This window comes from Macrobrachium nipponense, chromosome 11, assembly GCF_015104395.2.
Source record: "Macrobrachium nipponense isolate FS-2020 chromosome 11, ASM1510439v2, whole genome shotgun sequence".
Lineage (NCBI taxonomy): Eukaryota > Metazoa > Arthropoda > Malacostraca > Decapoda > Palaemonidae > Macrobrachium > Macrobrachium nipponense.
In genome coordinates, this window is record NC_061087.1 from 85,638,403 (window position 1) to 85,650,902 (window position 12,500).

At 37.6% G+C, this 12,500-nt stretch overlaps 2 protein-coding genes across 7 annotated transcripts in view; one reads left to right on the forward strand and one right to left on the reverse strand.

The window, feature by feature from the left end:
* LOC135206885 (uncharacterized) overlaps nucleotides 1-3,967 on the forward strand; it is a 197,030-nt gene extending 193,063 nt beyond the window's left edge. For 5 of the 6 annotated variants that reach the window (XM_064238399.1, XM_064238381.1, XM_064238389.1 and 2 more), the window contains 2 exons: nucleotides 362-517; nucleotides 2,177-3,967. In XM_064238399.1, coding sequence (XP_064094469.1) covers nucleotides 2,263-3,819 — 1,557 coding nt within the window. In that variant the 5' untranslated portion in view covers nucleotides 362-517; nucleotides 2,177-2,262 and the 3' untranslated portion in view covers nucleotides 3,820-3,967. Of the gene's footprint in view, nucleotides 1-320; nucleotides 518-2,176 lie in introns of all 6 variants that reach the window. The other variant, XM_064238402.1, reaches the window with a different exon arrangement.
* Nucleotides 3,968-5,607: 1,640 nt separating this feature from the next.
* LOC135206838 (lactose-binding lectin l-2-like) overlaps nucleotides 5,608-12,500 on the reverse strand; it is a 9,558-nt gene continuing 2,665 nt past the window's right edge. The window contains exons 3-5 of the mRNA XM_064238328.1: nucleotides 9,379-9,567; nucleotides 7,413-7,467; nucleotides 5,608-6,973 (exon numbers count right to left, since the gene is read on the reverse strand). Coding sequence (XP_064094398.1) covers nucleotides 6,808-6,973; nucleotides 7,413-7,467; nucleotides 9,379-9,567 — 410 coding nt within the window. The 3' untranslated portion in view covers nucleotides 5,608-6,807. The remainder of the gene's footprint in view (nucleotides 6,974-7,412; nucleotides 7,468-9,378; nucleotides 9,568-12,500) is intronic.

Sequence of the window (12,500 nt, forward strand, 5' to 3'; positions counted from 1 at the left end):
TAATATTTTTTATAGGATGCCAGTACACAAATTCATATGTAGTTTTCGGATGGATATATTCAGTCCACATCAGATAAGTTTTATAGTCCTTACAATCGTGTGGTGTTAATCCATTGTGAATTCCTAAGCTTGACATTCAGGATGGTCTGTAAGGTCAATTATATGTTGAGATGTCTCCCGCAATGAAAAAACCTGATAGTTAAAGATATATGTTTTAGCTTATGCAAAAAAGGTATAAGTCTGCCAGTATAAGGTCTACTAGCGCCCAGTGAATTAATTTTTGGTTCAGTTTGCGTTTTCTAAGTAACATCTTTTTCCAGACTGCGTCAATAACCTCTATATGCTCTCTGGATATTCCCAGGCGGTCCATTCCAAAACAGCGGAGGATCTCTGAACAGCCTCTTTCCACATCACTCAAAATCAAAGGAAGATGACTCACGTGGCTTTAATAATCAAAGGAGGATAGCCACCAAGAAGTTGGTCAAATGTTCCGGACATGGTCTGCAGCCTTCTAAAGGTACAATGCTTCTCTCTCTCTCTCTCTCTCTCTCTCTCTCTCTCTCTCTCTCATTGTGCGGATATTTTTATTTTCTCCAACGTCGTTTCCTCTACCATGGAATGGTTCAAGAGCAAAATAAAACAGTGGTCGCTAGCATTTTTTTAAAATTCTAGAATCATCCATGAATCTCTAGTTCAGAACCATTCCGCACTAGTAGCCATCTTATAATTTTTTTTAAATGTTTATCAGCAGTGCGTCGAACGCCTCTCATCTCTAATTTGCACACACTCTTTCGCTTATTGCATATTTAGTCCGTTCCGCCAGGCCAAATATCCAACAACTTCAAGGTCTTCCTTTCCCCATCCTATGTTCTTCCGCTTTTTAAGCATGGCCAAAACTATCTCATATCATTGTGATCAATCCGTTCTCTTATGTTAATGTCTTTACATGTCCTATGTATCTCCAGATTTCTCATCTATTCAGTCCCCATTATGCCGCATATGCTACGTGAACAAAACCATCTCGTTCGTTTCATTTGCAGTCAGTATACGCTTCCGTAAAGGAGAGTTGGTTCAACAATCCTTTCAAACATTCCAGCTCTGTATTTCACAGACATTACTGCATTCCTCGTTCATCCTTTTCTCATCTTAATATTATCCTATCTGTTATCTTTGCTCTCAAAATAAAATCACTTCCAGTCAGCCTATTCTGTTCATTCATAAATTAATTGCCCAATAATCCTGGTTTCCATTTACTCTCATAACCTTATGCCTGCTCACAATTACTTTCAACATTTGCCCCTAGTAAACCATAGTTAACTTTGTAAGATGAAGCTGAAACGTCTTCCGAGAACCTAAGGACAAAACGAAGGGTTTAAAACGGCAAATCATTTTATTTTTTCATAATGTATTTTTACATCATGATGTTCATTCCTATTGTAGCTTTGTTCTAAACGGTTTAAGTTGAGCTAATATACTTAGCATAAGATATTTATGATTAATTGGTAACTGTTCATCTTTTTTATGAGACAAGTACCTGAGCGGCAAAATAATTACACGAGAATTCTGAACTAATCTTACAAATGCCTACAAAAGCTTCAGCTTGTAGTATACATCTGTATTATGAACCTACTGAAAACCCGCCATATTCTCATATGGAGGGAAGACGTTGCATTTTTCACTTCTCACTATAGCAATAAGTATCAATACTATTAATTGAAATAGGGTTCTGGTGATGTTGTCATGAGAATCAATCCTAGCTGAAAGCTCAAAAGGATAGTTTTCTCGTTGTGCATTTTAACTGCCCTTTAGAGTTTCTTAGAGAGTGAGGGCCAGATGTGGCTCAAAGTCTCGGGCTAGTTTTTTTTGTCATTATTAATGATCTTTCCCCTTTTCATGTATATTCTTGTATGGAACAGTTCTGAGACCTTGAGTTGTCTGTTGCTAGTGGTATGATGGTCCTCAGTATCCACAAATTTTGAAAGATCGCTTCATTTCTATTCGAGAACTCAGTAATTCATGAGAGCAAAATTTATAATTATAACAGTGGTTAAATCTATGTTCATGGCACTCTATAGCATCTTTGGTTCATGAACAACAGAGATGCTGCCAAATGACTAGCTACATACCCTTACCCTTCTTTATTGTCACTGAAGATTACCTTGTTCCTTCTTTACAGATAACTGTAGGACATTTTATCACTGCGTTGATTTAAGCGAACACGGACTACATTGGTTGGCCTTTAGGTTCACATGCCCCAAGGGTATGTTCTTTGATAGGCAAGCGAAAGATTGCTTCTGGTTGGACCGGCGGAACTCGCAGTATCCACAGTGCACCAGGGACGCAGCTGCCGAGGAAGGTGTGACATTCTATCCCGGTGATAAACTGGAAAACAGCGCAGCACTTGTTGTTAATTCTGACTTCGAAACCAACTCCTGCGAACATATTATAAGCGAAGCATCTTTATTCAGCACAAGTGTTAGCGGGTATAAAAGGGACATTGAATTTATCTTGAAAGAAATGCCTGAAATATGTCATGCGGTTGCTAATGCAAGCAACTCTCTTCATGAGATCAAAGCAAAGCAGTTCTTAATTGTACCTCCATCAGAAACCATTATGTTTAGGAATATATCACTCGAATATAATAGAGATTTACTCTTTCTCCAGCAGACAGTTGATGCCTTGATAGGGAATGAGGGAATATTAAAATCGTTGAACAGAATTTTGTTGTTGGTTAAAGATTTTGAAATCAGTTTCAGGAGAGAGCTATTGAAAGACAGAAAACCAGCTGAGGCAATTTCGAAAGGGACGCCTCTTCTGAGGAGCACGGAGGAGGCAAAGGAGGAGTTTATAGAGGTAGCAAAAAATGTCAAAACATGTTTGAACTTCTCTGCCTACGGCTACTCATCACAGGCAATCATGACTTTCCTAGTTGATGACCTCAGTGAGCACGCAAGTGACCCAGAAACTGGAGAAACAGAAGATTATGTAATGAGTCCTATGGAAGAATTCTTTCAGTATGTGTATGATGTGGGTAGAGATGTCTTAATCGATGCACAGTATCTACAGATCCAAATATCAGATTTTTTGAAACCCTTGTGGGAAAGCTATTCAGACTTCAGGAATTATCGCATCACTGCAGTAGGAGCTATTGGCCACTTGCATAAGGAAAAGCTACAATCACTGGCAGAAATAGATAAAACCAAATCGGAGGTGGCGAAGATATCAGACGAACTGCAGAGCAAATTGTCTTATCTGTCATTAGTACCTGAGCCTCGTAAAAGTTCTGGCTCATTTTTTGACTCTGATCGGGACATGAGCATCCGTGTTTTAGTCAACCTCTTTCATGACATTTGGAACGTTGTCCAAACTCGCGAATACCCCCTCCCTCGTCGATTCGCGAGACTGCGCACCAGGGGACAAATGCAGCACCACAAAGATCAAGTCATTCAGATGAATGCAGAGCTGAAACGCTTGAATGGGAGAATACTGATGTTGGAGAGAGACATCCCCGTCTTAGAAGAAGAGATGCTACGCTTGCAAGGACTGGAAGACGAAGCCCGAAAACTGTTGAATGATTCTTACTGGCTCGTGTCTGGGGTCGTCAGGATGCTGTCAGTCCTACGGGAGATCGAGAATATTTTTACTGCCGTCGTCAGGACGGCGCAAGGTGACATTTCAAAGGCCAGAACGTTTCGTTCTGGCTCTTTGCGCTCTGTCACGAGGTTACACCTGTATATGGCCATCGAGAATCTCAAATGGAACTGGAATCATGTCAGTCGCGACATGGACACATTAGAAGGATGTGGTGCTCACAAGTAACCACAGGAAATGCGATAATAATCCTGGGGGTATCTTGGCGTCACTGTGAAGGGGAGATATCGCTCGCCAGTTCCTAGTCAGTAGTTGTAACATTTCGTTTAGTATGAAAGATTTGATAGCGATACATTATTATTATTATTATTATTATTTGAATAAAAAGAGAAAATGTAACTTTTTATGTAAATATATTTAAAATATTACGAACCAACAAAAATGCTTTCTTTCCCCTGAATTTGGTGTCACAAATAACTTCAGGTGTTGAATTAACCTTAGTGTTTAATGTTAGGCTTTCACTGTTATACTAACATATCGTGTCATGAATGATGGCGTGAGTGCTTCTATGATTTAGTACTATAAATTAACTTCGGAGCAACTGTTGTCGATGCATGGGATACGAAGTGAATGCGGTATTTGTCGAGTCATTGATCTAAAAGAGGAAAAGAGTTTTATTCTAAAATTTGTACTACACAGCAGGATTCATACTGTCCGTTCATGCCTAGAAATTCTGTAAATCTTTTGGATCAGGAAAATATGAAAATGTTCACGTGAAATATGCTAGTGTAAGAGGTTATGTCTCGTAATTTCCAGCTGACGGGAATTTGAAAATATTTCCAACAACGTGATAAGGTCTGTAATTCTGATTGGGTACTGTAAACTTAGAAATGCGTCTTAATTTTAAAACTTCATATCTGAAAACTCTTGACATGTGTCGGTAACGTTTTTCAAGTTTCCAATCTAAGTAAAAGCTAATTTATCCTAACATGCGTCGTGCAACTGAACAATCTTTTCTTTCATGAAATGATTAGACTGCCTGGACTCATTTCAGATGTTCAGTAAATTTTGGTACCTCTAGTTTGATAGATGTTAACACTTCGGAAGACTTCTTGTACAATAGATCATCATATATAACTATATGAGCGTAGACTATAAATAAATAAATATATATATATTAATAAGTATATATATATATAGATATATCTATATAATATATATATATATATATATATATATATATATTTCAGCACGAAGGAACACGTTCTTGAGAATATCCTTAAATCCACGGTAGAAAGGTAAGTGAAACAAGGACTTGGAACAGGTATTTTAGTTGTATATTCTACATTTTCAAGTTCACACTTCCGTGGATTTAAGGATATATATATGTTCACAGGACAGGGAAACACGAAAGAAGAAAGAGAGGTCTAAATTCTGGTAAGAAATGGCATGAGTGATTTCCCCCGAGGATATAACATTGTGAATGCAATGCGTGACGGGTGTTAAGCTGCTGAGGAAGAATTCAGCCATTATATCAGAGTTGTAATAGACAATATTTTACTTTGTTCGCTGTCTGTGAAGTTACTCTTTGCACCGTGGTTCTGATTCTGTTTATAAAAAAAAAGGTACAAAAAAGCAGGTCAAAATTACGAGTTGAAAATCGTCGAAGATGACCATCATAAGTAACTCGTGTTGGATTATATATATATATATATATATATATATATATATATATATATATATACATACACTATACATATATATACTATTTATATATATATACATACATCATATTATATATATATGGTATATATATATATATATATATACACACTATATATATATATATAGTATATATATATATATATATATATATATATATATATCATCATAAGTGACTCTTGGTTGGATTATATACAAACACACTCACACACACATATATAATATGACTGGTAAAAATGTTCTGTTACAACAGAATTCCATCTAGTAAAAGGAGCCAATAAAAACACCAAAATATAGAGAGAAAAGTACTATATTTCAGAGACTGCTGTCTCTCTCTTCAGGTATATGAATGAGGAAAGTTTACAGAAAAGGTGGTATTTATACCACCTTTTCTGTAAGCCAAGTTAGGTCACCCCGCTGATAATCTTTTTTTATTAGATATATATATATATATATATATATATATATATATATATATATATATATTATAATATATATATATACTTGAAAATAGTATCTTTATGTCTGTTAAATACCTCTTTTAATAAGTCTTATATCTAAAATTAAAATCATCATCGGAGCCGTCAGTCGGTATGGATCCTCTTTTAAAATTCGATTTTCCCTCTCCATAGACTTATCGAAGTATAGCTTGAGCAACCTTCCTCTCTGGACAGTTAATTCTACTTTAATGCCAGTCTAGATTTTAACCCGTAATGTTTCATTTCGAAATCTTTATTTCCTATTTGAGAAAGTTCACAAATCCCTGGAACAGATTCTTCTTTAATGGTCTGATGGGCAGAGAGCAATTCGAAATATGCTATTATATATAACAAATTAGAAATTTCCTATTCATGGTAAATAAATCCATCGCACAATACTGTTTATCATGCTGAGTTATAAGTAGGTCATTATATGCTGCTTGTTATGGCTGGTAGAATTTTGTGAAAAGGTTTCATTCAAAACGGTTATACCATGGTTTTATCTAGACTGTTATAGCAGAGTTAATGTTGTCTAAATTACATATAGTTGTGTCTTTGATGTTATCGCTAGTTCTCAGCTTGAGGCTCTATCACATCCAGTATTAATAGAGTACAGGGTTAGACCGCTTCTGACCAAAATAGGACAATCTCGCGCATGACGTCACGTGGCTGATCTGACTAAGGTTCAGATAAATAAAAGTCATCAGTCAGTATTTGACCTCACCAGAGTGAAGAACAAGGAAACTTATCTTCCAGTACCTGGAGATTAACGGGGACCTCTCTCACACAAGGTCGTGAAAGAGATAGAGAATGGGTGTGGGCAAACAATTCCTATAGTGACCCTTAATTTATTTATTTTCTTGGTTTTCTTTTATGGCCACCTATCAATTACGTCACTTATTATGCGCAGTAACGATGGGACGCTCTAACCCTGTACTCTATTAATCCTAATCACATCCAGACCATATCTTTAAATTGTCTTGTACCCGGCTCACATCTACATACAATGTTATACTTAGATCATACACATAGCATACAATCTTTGATCATTAACACAGGACTTATAGAGGAAATGCGGAGGGTAGAGACAACAGTAGTTATCCATAGTGCATCCATCAGGTTCTCCTGGCAGCCAATGACTCGTTTTTATATCTACCTTGCGACCATCCGTATGTACCCAGCTGTAAACAAAGGAAGATAACGACTATATATATATATATATTTGTGTGTGTGTGTATGTGGGGGGGGGGGGGTGCGTGCGTGTGTGCGCGAAGGGTAATTAGGACATTTCGAAGTAACTGGATAATTCGCTGGCACATAAAAGAATTTAAATGGTGGATAATTGGTAACGACTGATGACCTCGAAAATGATAAGCAAGATAAATGAGAAAAGACAAGCCAAATCAGTTGATACATTTAAGAGCTGCTCATATACTACAATACTCATAACGGCTTTAATAGCTATTGTTGGTCTTTTGTTTTGAAAATTCGAGAATGAATTTCATTATTGTCAATAACTCAGAAGCATTTCTCAGTACCAGTCCTTCTGGAAAAAATATTCTTAATACAATAAAACATCACTTACGACGTGCATTTAACAATGCAGCGATTTATACTTACTTTCCTTCTTCGAGTTCGTCAGAGCATCCTATATGGAATCCTTCATCGCGCCAAGCTACCAAATAATAATGTCAGTTAAGACAGGATAGCGCGATAGCAAGCAAGAATTTGGTAAACTTAAGGAGATCCAGTACCAACTGATCTTTGGTCCTTTATTTTGATATTCAACAGCCAAAGATATCGGAAAAGATCCCTGAATCAAGTAACCTAAAGACTGACCATACAATAATTAATCGCATTTGGTATTCAAAACAACAGTTAGTTGAATTCTGTAGAAAGAATATTGATCGTAGTTAGCAAAACTTAGATATTAAAACTAAACCAAATTATTTGCATTGGGTTTTCAGAAAACCAAACAGTTAATTGAACTTAGAATTCAGACAGCTCACCTTACAGTTAAGTAAGTTAAGAAAGATATGGTCTGAATGTTTTTACATTTAGTAGTAAGAAACCTCAGATGTGAAGACAGGTCCCTAAAACTTTTAATGAGAAACCTACTGTCTAAATATATGTAATGGAGTTGTGTGTTTTAAACGTTGATTCTTTACCAGCAATAACAATAGACTTTGAATTTTTACCAGTAAATTACATCAGCTGCAGCTTAGGTATGAATTGGAATAAGCTTAGGGAAGAACAATACTCTATTGAAATTTACCATTAATTGTGTCTAAAGCCAGATCTGCAGTTTTAACAACTTGGGACGAGGTATTCTTAAGCACCTGTAATTCATCTTAAGTTATGATTTCTAGAACCCAAAGCCTCTTCTCTGTCGTTTAACACCGCGGCTGCCACAACAACAGATCAGAAGGGAATGCTGGTTTTCTAAGATAAAATCTTGAAAATGGATGCAGCCAGGAACATCCAACTTAGAAGGGAGATTCACCTCAGGGCCAATAAATATATTAACTAAAGGATGAAACGAACTGAAAGGACTTACATTTATAGTCCGGATCGTTAACTTGTAAAGTGTAATGTACATTTCTGCTTTATATAAGAGAGTTTTCCCACCAACAAGAAATTCTCCTAATCTTGAATGTTCCACAACCACTGGGCCATTTTGCGTACGTAACATTTTACTTAGTTATTCTAAATTGTGGAAAATAACTTGTAGTGTTTTTTACTACAAGTTTTCTTTTTCATAGCTAATGAAAATTCCAGAAAACTCATAAGGCTTCCTGTATCCACACGGGTGATGTAATTAATGCCGCATTCGGAGGTTCTTCTGTTCTACGTGGTATACTGGGGCTGCTGATCTGTCTGGAAGTCCGTAACTTTCCAGTTTTTTTGTTTTTTTTCGAAGTGAAGATTCCTGCTCCTAACAATAATTAGATGAGACAGGACTCAGAGGACATCCTGTTTGGCCATTTTCTATAGCCTCTTCATTAACAGGAACTTCCAATAGCTCTTTGTATTGCATTGGAAGCTTCTTTTGCAATTCGATGGCCATTAAGATTTGTTCCTATGAAAATCTGCTCATTTTTCATAATAATAATAATAATAATAATAATAATAATAATAGCCTATCATACCTGGTTTAGACCTGAAAACCAAACTAATTCGGAAAGCATAAAAACTTTCAAATTTAGTGTTTGTTCCTGTTAGTGTCTTGTTTTTCCTTTCATTTATTGTTGAATACGTTTTCCAAGAAAAATCTTGCGAGGTTTTCTTCCCTTAAGTGGAGGCACACTCTCCAGAACCCAACTAATATTCCAATAAATACACTGACTGTTCAATATCAGGACTGGTGACCACCCATGACAGTCAGAAGCCATTAGCTCGAAGCTATAGGGGCGTGGCCATGGGCTTAGCAACTTCGCCTAAAAAATCATTGCTTTAGAAATTTGCAGAAGACCTTGGCAGTCTGATTTGAGTGGTAATGGATTTAAATGAGATCAGAGGAGTCAATATAGCCTGATTATTATTACTGTTGAAGGTATTCCTAGCAAAACTATAACAAGAACCTTACCTGGTTGTTGAAGAATGTAGTCAATAACTTCATAGTGCAGATAGCCAATGTCTAGATAAGCCAAGTCGCCGCCGTGGCTTTCACAGAGCTCTTTTGCCTCGTACCAAGTTCTCTTCATGTCCATTGCAAACATGATACACACATACATGGATACTTGAGGATCGTAAAAACTCACAAATCCATCCGGACCTATGCAAGTTATTATTATTATTAATTGTTGTGCCATTAACCACCTAAGATGATGATAATAATAATAATAATACTGGATACTGGCTCAAAAACTTCAAGGCCCTACACCCACGAATAGCAGAACAACTCCAGCATTGTATCTCAAATCACCATGCACCCAAATGGATGACCACAGGAAGAACATCCTTAGTACAAAAAGACAAGAGTAAGGGAAATATAGCCAGTAACTACAGGCCTATCACTTGCCTACCAATAATGTGGAAGTTACTAACAGGTATCAATCAGTGAAAGGCTATTACAACTTACCTAGAGGAGACAAACACCATCCCCCAACCCCCACCAACAGAAAGGCTGCAGAAGGAAGTGTAGGGGCACAAAAGACCAGCTCCTGATAGACAAAATGATAATGAAGAACAGTAGGAGAAGGAAAACCAACCTAAGCATGGCATGGATAGACTATAAGAAAGCCTTCGACATGATACCACACACATGGCTAATAGAATGCCTGAAAATATATGGGGCAGAGGAAAACACCATCAGCTTCCTCAAAAATACAATGCGCAACTGGAATACAATACTTACAAGCTCTGGAATAAGACTAGCAGAGGTTAATATCAGGAGAGGGATCTTCCAGGGCGACTCACTGTCCCCACTACTCTTCGTAGTAGCCATGATTCCCATGACAAAAGTACTACAGAAGATGGATGCCGGGTACCAACTCAAGAAAAGAGGCAACAGAATCAACCATCTGATGTTCATGGACGACATCAAGTTGTATGGTAAGAGCATCAAGGAAATAGATACTCTAATCCAGACTGTAAGAATTGTATCTGGGGACATCAGGATGGAGTTTGGAATAGAAAAATGCGCCTTAGTCAACATACAAAAAGGCAAAGTAACGAGAACTGAAGGGATAAAGCTACCAGATGGGAGCAACATCAAACACATAGATGAGACAGGATACAAATACCTGGGAATAATGGAAGGAGGGGATGTAAAACACCAAGAGATGAAGGACACGATCAGGAAAGAATATTTGCAGAGACTCAAGGCGATACTGAAGTCAAAACTCAACGCCGGAAATATGATAAAAGCCATAAACACATGGGCAGTGCCAGTAATCAGATACAGCACAGGAATAGTGGAATGGACGAAGGCAGAACTCCGCAGCATAGATCAGAAAAGCAGGAAACCCAAGAACAAATACCGACAGACTATACATAACACGAAAGGAAGGAGGGAGAGGACTACTAAGTATAGAGGACTGCGTCAACATCGAGAACAGAGCACTGGGACAATATCTGAAAACCAGTGAAGACGAGTGGCTAAAGAGTGCATGGGAAGAAGGACTAATAAAAGTAGGCGAAGACCCAGAAATATACAGAGACAGGAGAATGACAAACAGAACAGAGGACTGGCACAACAAACCAATGCACGGACAATACATGAGACAGACTAAAGAACTAGCCAGCGATGACATATGGCAATGGCTACAGAGGGGAGAGCTAAAGAAGGAAACTGAAGGAATGATAACAGCGGCACAAGATCAGGCCCTAAGAACCAGATATGTTCAAAGAACGATAGACGGAAATAACATCTCTCCCATATGGTAGAAGTGCAATACGAAAAATGAAACCATAAACCACATAGCAAGCGAATGCCCGGCACTTGCACAGAACCAGTACAAAAAGAGGCATGATTCAGTGGCAAAAGCCCTCCACTGGAGCCTATGCAAGAAACATCAGCTACCTTGCAGTAATAAGTGGTACGAGCACCAACCTGAGGGAGTGATAGAAAACGATCACGCAAAGATCCTCTGGGACTATGGTATCAGAACGGATAGGGTGATATGTGCAAGCAGACCAGACGTGACGTTGATTGACAAAGTCAAGAAGAAAGTATCACTCACTGATGTCGCAATAACATGGGACACCAGAGTTGAAGAGAAAGAGAGGGAAAAAATGGATAAGTATCAAGATCTGAAAATAGAAATAAGAAGGATATGGGATATGCCAGTGGAAATCGTACCCATAATCATAGGAGCACTAGGCACGATCCCAAGATCCCTGAAAAGGAATCTAGAAAAACTAGAGGCTGAAGTAGCTCCAGGACTCATGCAAAAGAGTGTGATCCTAGAAACGGCACACATAGTAAGAAAAGTGATGGACTCCTAAGGAGACAGGATGCAACCCGAAACCCCACACTATAAATACCACCCAGTCGAATTGGAGGACTGTGATCGAGAGAGAGAGAAAAAAAATAAATAATAATAATAATAGCTCCAGCTAACCAGGGTGATTGAAGAAATAAATAAATATCATTTGATAAAAAAACAGCACTTGGCACTCCAAGTAACTTACGATCCAATTATTGAATTGAGTTTTATAACATCAGAGCAGTCAGTCAATAAATCACATTTGCCCTTTCGTGGCAACAATCACTTCAAGGTCAAGGACATCTAGAGAAGCTTAAATGGGACAGAGTAAAGAAGCAATCATTCATATTGAGATGTTTTCACGTAGCAGTGCCGGGATGGCTGTTGATAGAGTTATTATCCTGTTACTTAAGTCAATTTTGTAAGTAGTGGTCGTAGTAAAAACAGTAGTAGGAGAGAAGCAGCATTTGTAACTTAAAGAAGACTAGATCCCCCTCGTGAGATTTGCTGGGTGTTGGCTCAGAAAAAAATAAATGGCTTCCGACATCAAAACAGGCCTTAAGTGGTAGTTATTCGTAAACTAATCTTATTTTCACTCCTTTCGTCGTGCATCATATATGCAGTGAGTTTTTTTATTCTATTTTTCAAAGAAACGGAAATGAATTTACTCTTCAGAGAATACAAATCAATCATTCATTGATATTCATGCATATAGGGAGGAAGTTAATCATAGGTAACATATTAGCATAATGGATTATACATGATTTCACACGTGAAA